This window comes from Phascolarctos cinereus, unplaced genomic scaffold (genome assembly GCF_003287225.1).
Source record: "Phascolarctos cinereus isolate Bilbo 61053 unplaced genomic scaffold, phaCin_HiC Scaffold_9;HRSCAF=440, whole genome shotgun sequence".
Lineage (NCBI taxonomy): Eukaryota > Metazoa > Chordata > Mammalia > Diprotodontia > Phascolarctidae > Phascolarctos > Phascolarctos cinereus.
Genome location: NW_027556402.1, coordinates 14,350,536 through 14,364,875, shown reverse-complemented (window position 1 = coordinate 14,364,875; position 14,340 = coordinate 14,350,536). Strand labels below are relative to the sequence as shown.

Here is a 14,340-nt window from a genome sequence, read left to right as displayed (position 1 = left end):
TCGGATTTGAAGAGCCACAAGGTCTTAGCTAGCGTAAATCCTTTCATCTTAGAGCAAGAGAAAGGGTGAGGCAACAGAGCTTTGGGGAGGAAATCTTTAAGGTAGCAAGAGTGTTGTCCAGCTCCCTTCAAGGACCTGGAGCCCATACCATCTTAGCATACATATGCCCTGAAGTCCTCTTTTTCCTAAACTTAACAACAATAGCAAGGACTAACATTTATATAAAGCTTCAATAGTTGCAAAGCACTTTATTAATATGATCTCTCTTTATCCTCAAAAAACCCCTAGGAAGGTAGGTGCTATTATGATCCTCATTTTACAGTTGAGGAAACTGAGGCAGAAATTAAGTCACTTGTCCAGGGTTCCAAGGCTAGTATCTGAAACTAGATTTGAATTCAGGTCTTCTGACTCTAACCCCCTGCATAACCTAAGATGCCTGTTTTAACTCCTTCTTCTTTCCTAAGATTCTCAGACACATTCTTTTGATGGCACAATAGGTTTCTTTTTATAATTTTTTTTTTTAGTACTTGTACATGTATAGAAACTCCTTTTTGACATCCTAGACTTCCTTTATGGTTTCCTCTGCTGACAGTTCAACCTGTTGCTGAAGCCCATCTTTTTTTTTTTATACAAAAAGGTGTTATTACTAGAAGCTTTTATACCAAGTTTTTTGCTTTATTTTCCTTTGTTCTCTATCAACCATGGATGACGGGTGCCATGTTGTTTACTGCAAATAGCCCACTGGGATAGCTGTGTTTTCCTCAGGGAAAGGGAGGATTAGGAATTGCTAACAAACAACACTTCACCTGACTGTGGCAATGGTGAGAAAGAATGAACATGCCACTGTCCAACTCTTAGCATTGATGAAGTCCTCTCAGTCATTCCCTCCCTGCTTCCCTCAATCCTCCTCCCCTCCTCCAGTTCCGTTTTTGGTCCAGTCCTGATTTCACTGGTGGGGAGGTTTAGGTGAGAGTACATGGGAGGACTGGTTTACAACTTCCAATCTCAGAGAATTGCCAGAGCACAGGTGTCAAACACTGGACCCATACTGCTGCCCAGTATGACCAGAACCAGATTAAAATGTAATTGGGAAATATTTGACAAAGTATTTTATGATAAGTATGATAAGTAAAAAAATACAATGGAACATAGATAATGTTCATATGTGGTTTTCTAAGTCAACATGCCACCATAGGGATCCTTAACTAATGCTTAATGGCCCTCAGTTCAATATATATTTGACACCGGCCGGCCTAGGACATTCTCCCTTAACGCCTTATTTGTGTAAATACACATCAGGTGAATTATGAACCCAGGTCAGGCATTAAAACTAGGAGACATGTCTCATTTCAGCAGACAGTGCACACTAAAAACATGGAGGGGGGTGGAAAGTGGAAGATTAAAAAGTGTGAAAGCCTATACTTTATTTAGAAATACAGAAAGTTAACTATTTATTTATAGGGCTTTAAGGTTTGCAAAACATTTTAGAAATATCATCTCATTTGATCCTCACAGTACCCCCAGGAGTCAGAAAAGTATTATCTCAATTTTACAGATGAGGAAACTGAGGCAGAGAGAGGTGAAGTAAGTGGGCCAGGGTCCCTCAGCCACTATGTGTCTGAAGCCACATCTGAACTCAGGTCCTCCTGTCTCACTGAGCCACCTGGCTGTCCCCTTATAGCTTCAGATCAGTTAGTTTCTGTTGTTTCTAGAAATACGCCCAAACTGTTGTCTGGCAAACTGTAGTAAAAGAAACTGAATATACAATTTCGATTAAGAAGACATAAAATGAAATTCAAGAAAGCACATTTTTTTTTGATGAATAAATCTTCAACTTACCTTTATTAAAAACAATTGAGAGAATATAAAAATAGCTTTTCATACAGGTTAAAGAAATAGAGCTATGCAAAATTAAATTACTTCACACACAGAAAGACATGTTTTAGAGGTAACTATAACTTCTTCAAAATGCCACTTTTCTATTAAATATACATGAAAATATCAAAACCATTATCTTTTTATTCTTAAAAGGTTTACCTGATGGTTACATTCCACATCATTTGTAGGTACTAAGGATAAAAGAGAAAGTTCTTCACTTGTTTATATCTCTTGGTGGCACAAGAAATCCAGCTGGCCTGACTCCTGGAATCTTAACCAGGGTCCATGGAGCCAGAGACCCTTACGTCAGTGACAAACAAGTGATTAACCACCCCTGTGCCTGCTGTAACTGCCAAAGTGATGGTACCAACTTGTAAGCTTGGCCTCGTTCCTCTTCTGCATTGTTCTAGGATGGAAAAACACCGATGCTGGGCTCATTTCTAGGCTCCTACATATTTATCAGTCTTTCCAAAGCCCAGATGAAAAGCAAGGACCTGCCTGGTTCAGGGCTGATGACTTTCCAGGGAGCAGTTCAGAGACGCAGGGTAAAGACATAAAGTAACTGCTATTGTTGCATGGAAAAATTCTCATCTACACTCAGTGGTGCCTGATACGTAAAGGTATGGGTTAAAAAAAGAATGTTCTGCAGTGCATTTATATGCAGTCACCTCCTTGGAGGTCTAAGGACCTGCTGGGGTGTGGAATATCTCAGTCTGAGAATGTTTTCACATTGCCCAAAGGAACCAGCTAGCACGTACACTGACAAACTGACCCTTTTTCTCCTTGAATAAAGTGCCAGGTTAGCCAGAGCGGCAGCCTGGCTTTGATGGTCAAAGGTTCTTGATTTCAGGGGTAAACGCGGGCAGCCATCTGCAGTGCAGGGATCTCAGAGACGACCCCTTTCACTGGCCATTTGGGAATCAAAACCCAAAAAGATGCCGGCTGTGTTTTTAAAAGCTGCCCTCACATACTGGGCTGTATCTGGATGCAAATAGGGATACTTTTTTTCTTTCTGTTTCCAAAAACCATTGTAAAGAACAAAATTTCGTTAAATAAATTTTTTTTTCAAAAAGTATTCTCACAGATACAATTAGAATGATGATAACTGTGGACCTTTATTTAGATCTCTGCAGGGTACAAAACCCTTTACAAATATGATTTCACTTGATGCTCATGACTACCCAGAGAGGTAAATGGCAAAGGGATTGTTACCCCAGTTTTAGGAGAAGAGGAAACAGGCTCAGCGTGATACTGCCCATGGCTACACACAACAATTAAGTGGCCGTGTGTTTGTGAGTGTATGTAATTCAAACCTCTTCTGTCTCCCAGCCCAGGGCCCTCCCTCTACGAGACCCTTTCCCATGGCCCGATGCTGTAGTTAGCTAGCTCAATGCGCCCCATGAAGTTCATGCATCTCTGCTCTCAGCTCTGGGGGCAGAGCGGAGGATTCTGTCTGGCTCTGATCTATGGCTCCGTGGCACACAGCATGTTGCAGACGATGCATTCCTCTGAAGAAAGAACCTTGACCCTGGCATCTGCCAGCTAGTGGCATCAGAAAACTTACTTAACCCTCTACGAGCGTCAGCCTTCCTCATCAACCCATTGCCGAGCATGTATCAAGATCTCTCTACGTCCCAGGTGCTAAGGCTACAAATACAATACGTGAGACACATGAAATAATCTGAATGCATGAATACAGTGGATAATCTCTAAGCTTTACTCCCCCCAACCTGAGGTTCTAGAGGGGGAGCAGGGGGAGCTGGGGCTGCTGGAGACCCAGAGTCCAGCTTGGGGGTCTTAGGAGCCCTCCTCCAGTCCCAGGCTGCGAGGACACACACCTGGAGGCCTTCCCTGAGCCCCCAGGGGGCTACACACAGGCCACACCGCCAGGTAGGGCTGCCACCTTGGCCAGGCCCCTCCACTGCCCCACACAAGGCTTTCTCATTTGGGCAGAATTCTCCCAGTGTCACGATTTCTTAATACTCTTTTCTTCTAAAGGGTAAGATGAATCCTAAAATATTTTAAGAATGTCTTAATTAAAGAAAACCCAAATGCAAACTTGCATGACCGAAGAATCAAGGGTGGATGATTTTTACCAATGGGGTTAATTTTGCCAATGGGGTTCACCAAAAGGTTCCTATAAATGGGAATCATACTGGATGTAATAAATTGGTTTTCAAAAAGCTGATTGGCTTTTTAGGAATGTGTCGCTTGTATAAAAACAGAATACATTGACATCATATCTCAGGAAACAGAAGAAATCTGTTCCTGAGCAGCTAATTCATTAAGCCCAATGGCTGAAGAGGCGAGTGCTACATGGTCACTGACCATTTCCTGACTGCAGGGGAAAGGAGGATAGGACTGGTGAGGTTTCAATACCTGCATCATGAAGAAGATTGGGCGGAAAGGACCAATATTCAAGATGACGGGAAAACAGAGGCCTTGAACACTGGAGCTGGATGGTACATTAGAATCCACTGAACTCAATCCCGAGATTTCCTCTCACGCAAACAGTGTCTCTGGGTCCCTTATTTGGAGGCCTGCCACTTACTGCTGGAGGCAGAGCCAGGACCCGAGCTCAGGCCACCTGCTCCTGGGCCTGCGCCCTTCCCATCAACATCAGCCACAAAACAAATACACTAGGATCTGGATGTTTTCCATGATGTGTTCTTCCCGAAGCCAATTTGATATTAAACTCTACACATTATTTCAAAACATACAACAAACCAGCTCATTTAGCAAAATGACTTACAATATAATGACAATAAATGAACAACTCCATCTTCCTATACACACAAGGTATCCTTTCAAGAGCCCAGCCAGACCAAGAAGGGGGGGCTGCATTTAAGGAGAGCGGCCAGTGACTTCTGGGAGGGTTTAGAGCCATTTCCGGGTCACCTTAAAGAGAGCCGCCGCCTCAGGGTGGGTTTCAGTGTTTCCAACGCTGGGTGCTCCGCGGCGTCCCTGGGTGACCAGGAAGGTGCATCACGTGGCCAAGCCAAAGGACAGTTTAAATGCCAGTTCGACGGCAATTTCAGTGACCGAGTCGTGAAAACACACATAGAGTTCTTGAGGCTTGGGCTCTAAGAAGAGTCTCCTGCGAGGAAAAAAAAGCCCACACTAACTTTGGAAGGACTCACTGATTTCCTTTTCACTCAACTCAGCTTGTGCGCTGAAGGATTTATCTTGGCTCAAAAAGCCACTATACAAGAGGAAGGGGCTGAGGCCCGAATACTTTCTTGGGACAATTCACTTCTATTTTGGCTCAATTCTCTTCATCGCTCTGGAGGGCAAAAGACCAATTTTTGCTGAAATTGATTAATAAGCTACTCAGTTTTCCTTTAACAGGCACGGGTGATAAAAATGATGGTGCTGAGCCACCCCCTCCAAACTTCATCCTGTCAATGAGGGAGGATGCTTGACACTCCCTTGATGAGGGCTGTGTCCCTGGCCTTAACTGTACAATATCAGCCCAGTTCAATACTGCAGTCAGTTTGTTCTCAGTTTGATGGTAGGAGGGAGGTTAAAATTTTATTTGGATTTCTTTAAAGACCACCAGTTACAATCCAGACTTTTATCACTCTAGCTGTAACCAGAAGTCCAGTCCCAGATAGATTCAGAGCTCAGGCTCCTCTGGTCCCATTTCCTTAATTTACATACCAGGAAGCCGAGGCCTTGAGATCCTGAGGGCCACCGAGGTTTAGGTCTTCTAAACCAGCACTCCTTCCATCAAATGTCCTTGTATCAGTTTGGACGCTCTCAAGGGGGGTGGAGCAGATGACTGGGTGACTTTAATCCAGAACACCCCTCCAGTTCCTATTCCAATGACCTCCCTTCTGGGCCACGGGAACAACTTCTTAGCATCCTCCTGCCTCCAGTTTCTCTCCCCTTCCCCATCTCTCTCCTGTAGAGGACCCCCACATTCATCTTCACACAGCATCTTTACTGGTTCCCCACTGTCAACAGGGGGTGCCAGGATCAAGGGCTACCCCTGGGATTATTCTGACATAGGAAATGCCAAGGGGGAACCTCTTTCTCCCCAAGGAGAGTCTAGAGACTGAGAGAGCACACCATCTGCCCAAGGTCATACAGCCCCCTTGACCTCCTTCTCTTCTTTCCTTCCTGACTTCCAATCTGGCTCTATATCTACCCTGCCTCTCCAGTTGGGGTTTACATCCCCACAAAATGCCCACTATGGTAAACATGGGCCGAGAATTTCCTTTGTCCCAACAAGTGTGCCTCTCCCAGCAATCCAAACCAGTTTCCAAATCATTTTTCCAGGACGTTGTTTCCACTTACCCTACGACCCAGTAAGCCATGACTGGAGGTGGTTTTTTCTGATCTGTCCAGTTTTCGGGGGAACATTCAAACAACACGCCATGTTCTTTCACAGGACTGAGGGAGGATGCAGCATGAGCAGACTGAGGATTGCCTTCAACATTAAGGGCCTTCTTCTTCTGTAAGTTAATGGGAGAGGCATTTATTTATAAAAAGCAAATTATCCACCCATATGTAGAGATGTTTAATCAATGAACAGGCACGATGAGACACAAAGGGCCAAGTGTCTTGCAGAAGCAATTTCAAGCGGCGGATCCTATAAGGTATTTGAAGACCCAGCCCTTTCAACATTATTCCGGTTTCTTTCCTGAACGTTATTTCCAAATTTCACTTTTTAAAGCCTGTTGGAAATAGCACCTCATTTCAACCTTGCAATGAATGCGTGGTTTTAAACCCAACCTTCCTCTAATGTATATACCAGAAATGGGAAATAGGGAAGGGAGGAGGTGAGAGAATCAGTTATTTAGTTGTGTACGATCAAGCCACAAAATAGATAAATCTGGCAAATTACCGTGAAACCAGAGACGGCCCAAGGACGCGTGGATCCTGCAAGGCTCTGTGTCTAGAGGCAGTGAGAGTGGAGGGGTCCCCTGGGAAAGCCTGAGGGTGGTCAGAAAGTCCCAGGGAAAGAAAAGGCAAAGCTGAGTACGCCATCCAAAAGCCGAACTAAAGACACAGGGTGTAGCGGCCCTGGAACAAACCCTCAGTTTGGAAGGGGGACGAAGGAGAAGGAAACAAGCATTTATTAAACACCTACTATATGCCAGGCACTGTGCTAAGTGCTTTATAAATATTATCCCATTTGATCCTCACAACCACTCTGGGAGGAGGGTGCTAGTACTATCCTGATTTTACAGTTGAGGAAACCAAGGCAGATAGAGGGTGACTTGCCTAGGGTCACACAGCTGGTAATCATCTGAGGCTGGATTTGAATTTAAGTGTTCTTGACTCCAGGCCCAGTACTCTATCCACTGAATCACTAGCTGCCTTAAAAGAGAAATAAATCAAAGAAAATACTAACCAGTATCAGAAATTATTGCAGATAAAGAGCTTCCCCAGGGATAATTCTGTAACAAATGCAAGTAGAGACTCAAGGGGAAAAACCTGACTTTCCACATAGACTACATGCATTTCTAGAATAAATGAAGCAAGACATGAAAAAATGGAATCAAAGCCCTGCAGGAAAGAGGTGGAAGGAGAATAAAGGTCAGAAACAGTAAATCTTGCCCAAGAAATGGACTCTCTGAAAATGAGGAAAGACCAAACAAAAATCGAAGCCTCCATGAGACAACAGAAACTATCAGAATAAAATTAAAAAGCTGAAAAAAATAAATGAAAATATAAGATAGCTGACATAAAAAACTGACCTATAAACAAAACGTGACAAAGAGAGATGGTTTATGAACCACTAGATTCCTTTGAAACCATGATTTTAAAGAAGATTGTCCCCTATATTTCTAGAAATCATCCAGGAACTCAAATTTATCAAAAGTAGACACAGGAGGAAGCCCCAACTGAAAAGTCCCAAGAATACCATAACCAAAATCTAGAGCTTGCACATTAAAAAAAATTACGTCAGCATCCTGAAGGAAGCCGTTCTAATACCAAGGAACTGTAATTAGGGTCACAAAAAATCAGGAGCTTTTAGGAAAAACCAAGAGATCTTGGAAAGGCAAAAGCGATACTTATTTTCCCCCATTTTTCTTGCCTTTTTTGTTGCTGCTGCCATATGGCTAATGTGGAAAGATGTTTGGCATGACTTCATATGTATAATGAGATTACATTTCTTTTCAAGGGGTGGGGTAGGGGGTAGGGGGAGGGGAAGAACTTGGAACTGCAAGTAAAAAGAAAAAAAAGTGATGGGCTTAAAATGAATACTAACTTAGCCTGCAAAACTAAGGATAAAACCTTTCAGGGAGAAAAGTGGATTTTTAATGCAATGGAGTTCACTTTCAAGCCTTCCTGATGAAAACACTAGCTCTGAATAGGAACTCTGAAATCCAAACACAAGAGTCAACTGAAACTGGGAAGGATAAATTTATTTGTGTAGCTGGAAGGAAATGCGTGATGATGTGGTGCTAACATTCTAACTGGGGGAGAAGAAACAAGTGTCCTGTTATAAACTTCATGTCTTCAAAGGGTACTGAGGGAGTTAAAAATAAGGGAAACAGAGGTCTGGGAGGGATTAGTGCTGTTCTGAGGGTCTGAAGAAGGGACAACAAAAGGAAGAATACACTAGTGTAGATAGAAGAAGGCAGTAGAACTTGATTACTTCTCATAATTGGAATGGGAAGGAAGCAGGACAGATGAACCTCACTCTTATCAGAAGTGGAAGTGTCCTCACGCAAAGTCTAGTCTGGAGGGGATGATGATCAAAAGGGAAGATAAAACCGAAGAGGGAACAGTCACAATCAGAAAAAATTCCCTGATCCTGAAAGAATCTCATTCTAGATCTCATTCTAGGAAAGAACCAGGATCTAAGGGGGGTACTTCAGATTGCCTTTTTAAGAACTGGGGAGCCTATATCAGATTGCACGCAATCTTAGGGAGAGAAGCGGGGAGGGAGGACGGAGAAAACTTAAAAATCAAAAGCTTATGGAAGTGATTGTTGAAAACTACAACTAGATTAATTTAAGAAAGAACTGGAGAATAGCTGAGCAAATTGTAGTTTATGAATAGAACATTACTGTTCTTCAAGAAAGGACAAAGGAGGCAATTTCAGAGAGTCTCAGGTGATGGGAACTGCTGAGTAATGAAGTGAGTAGAACAGGGAAAACAACAAGGTAAAGGAGACATTTTTGAGCACCCTGACGTCTCTGACCAAAGCAATGACCGGCCTTCTCTATGATGGAGCATGTTACCCACCTCGTGGCAGAGAGGGGGTGGACACAGGATGCAGAAAGAGACAGACGCTTTTGGATGTGGTCGCTTTGCAGATTCTTTTTGCTTGACTATACTCATGTTACGATGGTTTTTTATTCTTCTTTCTTTCCTCTTGGTTTTTAATTGGAGAGGAGTCAGGGCTGCAGTTTGTCGTCATAGCGATGTCAAAAAAAGAGGCCCAATGAAAGAATGCACAGAGGCGAGCAGAAGGAAATTCAGAAGGAGGTACAGATGAGCAGCACAGGTTTGAGGCTAACATGTGGAATTTATTATCTACTGTTTAAAAAAGGAAGAGGCACGAAGTGGAGATTTACAGTTTCGTATAGAATCCTTTTTTGTGTTCAGTTTGTGTGCTCTGTCTGAGGTATTTAAGTTCAGAATTGAAAACATGAAATAAAAAAATCTAAAATCCAACAGTGTTTCTGTAACAAACACTGAAATTCTATGCACTGAATCTTAAGAGTATTTGTTTTAAATATTTACGATACTCTGGCTAAACAGAAACAGTGCACGTGAATGACAATGAGAATAACATTATTTTAGGATTGTAAGGGAGGTTAGGGATGAGGACACTGAAGCCCAGGGACACTAAGTGCCTTGTCCAAAGTCACCCAATGAGTTAGGGACAAAATCAAACCTAGTGCTAAAATCTCCTTAATTCCCAGGATCTGGGAATTAGGACCATGCTGCCTTATCAAAAGGGAAATGTTTCAGGTGAGCCAATGCACTCACTGGCTTGGCGCACACACACACACGCACACATACATGCATGCATACAGATGCATGCACACCCAGAGTTGCACACAGGTTTAACTTTCCTTCTTGGGAGGCCAGATTTATTGCTTGTACATACCCAGTCACAAAAGAACCTTTGGCTCTTCATCCTTTGGAAGCTACAGACGTCTTTTCTTGGCTTCGCTCTTTGTCATTTTATACTGCTGTAAACAATGCTCCAGTTGCAGAGATGGCCTAGAAAGGGCTCACATCGGAAGGTGGGAGAGACCTCTGCTTCAGTGTGGATTTGGATTCGGAGGATTTGCTCTGCTATTTATTAACTTTGTGACTTTAGGTGAGAGCCTAAACTCTTTCCCTTTCTGGCTCTCAGTACGATAAAATGAGGGGGTTGGTGTACATGAACTCTGAGGTCACTTACAGCTCTACAGCCTCTCATGATCCTGTGAAAAGCCGGCTTTTAAAAAAATAAATCCCGCCCTCCCGACAAACTAGCAGGTAAGCTCTCCAGATGGCTGAGGCCTCCCTCTTGGTCAGTAGGCCACCTCACTTCTGGATCAGACACATTCTTGACAAGCATATTTATTTTACGCAGCTTCCCCTATGCATGTTGTTGGTAGCATGGCGAAGCCTGTTAATGCCCAGTACGGGCAAGGGCGTCTTTGGGTTATCTGTAATTCTGGTTCTTCCAGGAATATGCTTAGGATGCTTCTCTTAGTCCTCTGGATTACCCCTTCAGCCTGCTGCTGGAAGTCAAGTGTATGGTGACTGTCCACAGTTCCTAGCCAGGTGACACCAATGGGCAGATACAGAATTATCCAGAAAGATAATTCCTAAGAGATGAGGGTTTTTTTGGTTTTATTTTTGCAGTGCCTTATCCAGGATCCCTGAAGGCATTATGCCATTTTCCAGATGCCATCTTCCTTATCTCTTTCTCAGGAGTAGATGGAGCCAGCTTGAATGATTGTTACTTTAGTGCAAGCATTTATTTACACCTTGGAAATCAGCTAAAGCCACAAATTAGGGCAGCCAGGTGATAAAGTAGATAGAGTGCCAGGCCTGGAGTCAGGAAGGCTCATCTTCCTGAGTTCAAATCTGGCCTCAGGCACTTACTAGCTATGTGACCCTGGGCAAGTCACTTAACTTTGTCTGCCTCAGTTTCCTCCTCTGTAAAAGGAGCCGGAGAAGGAAATGGCAAACCCCTCCAGTCTCTTTGCCAGGAAAACTCCAAATGGGGTCACAAAGAGTCAGACACAACCAAACAACGACAAACCAGGGCTTGATTTATCGTTGGTTGACTGTCTAGGCTTAAGAAAGTGATCGGAGAGCTGGCTGTTCAACATTTACCCACAAACACACTGCTACTCTTTCTTCTACTTATTTCTGGACTCAGTTTACTTCCCAGCTGCAATGCCGGTGAAGGACGCAGACTGATGGACCAGTGTGATGGACTAATGCTTGGCGACCTGTCTTTGGTTCGTAGTGTACCTTAGACGGTGAAACCAATCTTTGGCACTGCTGCAGAAAAGGCTTTCAGGGTCTGGGCTCAGTACAAGTTGTACAATGTTATCTTAGGAAAAAAAAAAGGATTTTTAGTTTTGTTTGTATGGTGGAATCCTTTGGTAGTCTGGGGAGGTCTAGGGACCCCCTCTCAGAATTTTTTTAATGAATAAAATAAAATATTTAGAAATACAATGGAAATCAATTATATTGAAATAAAGATGTAATTTTTTTTTTCTCGTCCAAGTTCACAGGAATTTGTGGACTTTGGGTTAAAAACTCCTGTAATAAAAGTACTAGACATTCTTGCCATTAATAAGGAATCCTTTTGTCTGTTTGGCTATTCTCTCAGATACCTCCACGGCATTGGTAAATATCTCGGTGATGGCTTACTGTTAGTACTCAGGTGATCGCTGAACAGAGTGATTGGCAGTCCCTTCTGTCACTTCAGTCTTCTATTTGTAACATATATGTGGCAGGTGTCTTCTCGGGAAAGAATCTTCAAGGCTGCACGTGGTTCTAGCCAGCCTAATGCTATTCTAAAATCAGCAAGTGAACCTGCCCCACTCTTACATTCTCTTCACATCTTTTTCTCAGGCACAGGTGGGTACAGCTCAGTCACTTTTATGAGCATAAAGATGGAGTTGACTCTAGAAAATCACTTGTGGAAGCCAGCCTGCCTGCCTCATATCTAAGATTTTATAGAAATAAGAAAAAAACAAGCATATGCAATGGAGGTTGCTAAATCCTTCTCCACAGTGTTTTGGGGTAAAAGTACCATTTATGATCTTTTCCATTCTTCTGGAATCTTCTTGTTGTGCTACCTTGAGAACTGATCCCCCAGTGCCTTTAAAATTGCATTGCCGGCAGTGGGGGTCAGGTTCCAGCTCTTTGCGCCAGAACATCACTTTCTGGTGCTTCCCCAGGCGACATGCCTGATTCTCCTGGACTTTCTCAACCATGCCTTCAGGCAGGGCACCTTCATCTCCTCTCCTCCACTACCTGCAGCAACCTGGGAAAGCCCCCCGAGAAGTGAGCTCCTTGAGGGCTGGGCCTGTCTTCCTCAGGTAAAGCACTTAGCACAGTGCCTGACTCAAGGTAAATGCTTGTTAGCTGTTGACCTTCCGCAGGTACTGCAGGGGATAGGTCTACATACCGGGGTTGTAGCAATGTCACAAATGATGAAAGATCACCATCAACATCTCAGCAGATCTGTTCCATTTCAGGTCGGTCTGTTGTCCACTTCTTGCTCTATCTACAAATGTCCTTGGTTTAGCCCATTTGCAGGCTCATTTTCTCTTCAACTGCCTTTCACTATTTAGTAATATGATTTAATTTCCAGTCTTCTTTTCTCCAGAAGGATGATGGTGACTGATTCAAAACCAACTGGATTTCGCGATTAGGGGGATCACTGATAATCTCGAGATAGTATTTTCTGTACGGTAATGAGGACAGAAGCCAGACTGTATCTATACATCACTTTTGCAAAGAATTTGGTGGTGAAAGTGGGATTGGAGGGAAGGGGGAAGGGAGGAAGGGAGGAAAGGGTGAGGAAGGGAGAAATGATCCCCGCTCTTGGAGCACTGTACTAGGAAGAATACTGTGAACTGTGAGAAGCAAAGGTTAGCTATGGCCACAAAAAGCACTAACATACCTCACACTTCAAGGACTGCTGGAAGACTGCACGAATAGAGAGACAGCAGCGATGGAAATTCCTTATTAGCTGAGGGTGGACAGAACCACCAAGCTGTGCTACTTCTTCACGCGTTGGGGTAACAAAGATGCCTTGCGCGGTTTCTAAGGCAACATAGTGAAAAAGCGTGTTCTCAGCGCCAGACGTCAACCTTGGAACATAAAAAAGAGGAGAGAAGTAAATTTCTTTCAACTGGACAGTTGATTCTCTCTTCCCCTTTAAGTGATGCTGCTCAAATGATCAGGGCACTTTAATCATACAAGAGACTAAAGTTTAGTCTATACTGGAGGAGATCACACTGGTATCATTTCAACTCATTTAACAATAATTTAATCTCTCTGTCAAACAATACAAGTTGGTTAAATACTTTTTTTTCCTACCATGGTTGCTAATTAAAGACGTACTTGAGCCATATTTGCCTTTACTATCTATGAGACTACAGTGACTATGAGAAGAAAAAAACCAATAAGCATTTGACTACGTACCAACTATGTCCTAGGTACTAAGCTGCTGTCTGAAGTACTAGACAAAAACAAAGGTCTTTACTCTTAAGCTATTTAAATTCTATCGGAGGAAAAAAAGTAAACAGGATTTTTTTCTTCTATTCTTCATTTTGCCTTCTGATTCTAATAGTGCTAGTGTTTTTCTCTTATAATTTCCTGAAATATGGTATCTAGGTTTCTCGTTTGGTCATGATTTTCAGGAAGTCTGATTATTCTTAAAATTATCTTTCCTTGTCCTGTTTTCCAGGTGAGTTTTTGATAGCAGAAAGTTTACACTTTCTTCTGTCTTCATTCTAACTTTCAGGTAGCTTGCTGCTTGGATTTGCATCTTTTGTTCTAAATTCTTTATTACTTTCAATTTTGTCCTCCAGAGCTCTTCAGTTTCATTTCTGACCTCTTGCTTCATTTTTTCTACTATTCTGGTAGTCGTTGAGGCTAAGCCATTTTTTTTCTTGGCAAGGCAATCAGGGTTAAGTGACTTGCCCAGGGTCACACAGCTAGTAAGTATCTAGTGTCTAAGGCCAGATTTGAACTCAGGTCCTCCTGACTCCAGGTCCAGTGCTCTATCCACTGCACAGCCTAGGTGCCCCTGGCTAAGCCATTTTTTTCCTCTGTGGCTCAGCTTGCTGTGAAATTACTGCCTTTGGGTTTACCCCTTGGGCTTCTCTCAGCCCATATTATTCCTTCATTGTGTTTGGTGTTTTCTTTTGTCTACTCATATTTTTCCTTCATAGAATTTCCTAGTGCTTATAAGCTAGAGGTCCATTTACTGAGGTTTGTACTAGCTTCTCTGGTGCACCCCATTCCCCAATC

General features: G+C 43.0%; 1 protein-coding gene across 2 annotated transcripts in view; it reads right to left on the bottom strand.

Moving 5' to 3' along the window:
• Nucleotides 1–2,968: 2,968 nt before the first annotated feature.
• Nucleotides 2,969–14,340, bottom strand: part of INTU (inturned planar cell polarity protein) — a 74,001-nt gene continuing 62,629 nt past the window's right edge. For both annotated transcript variants that reach the window (XM_020988570.2, XM_020988571.2), the window contains 3 exons: nucleotides 12,986–13,175; nucleotides 6,178–6,335; nucleotides 2,969–4,975 (listed from right to left, as the gene is read on the bottom strand). In XM_020988570.2, the coding sequence (XP_020844229.1) occupies nucleotides 4,864–4,975; nucleotides 6,178–6,335; nucleotides 12,986–13,175 (460 nt within the window). In that variant the 3' untranslated portion in view covers nucleotides 2,969–4,863. The remainder of the gene's footprint in view (nucleotides 4,976–6,177; nucleotides 6,336–12,985; nucleotides 13,176–14,340) is intronic.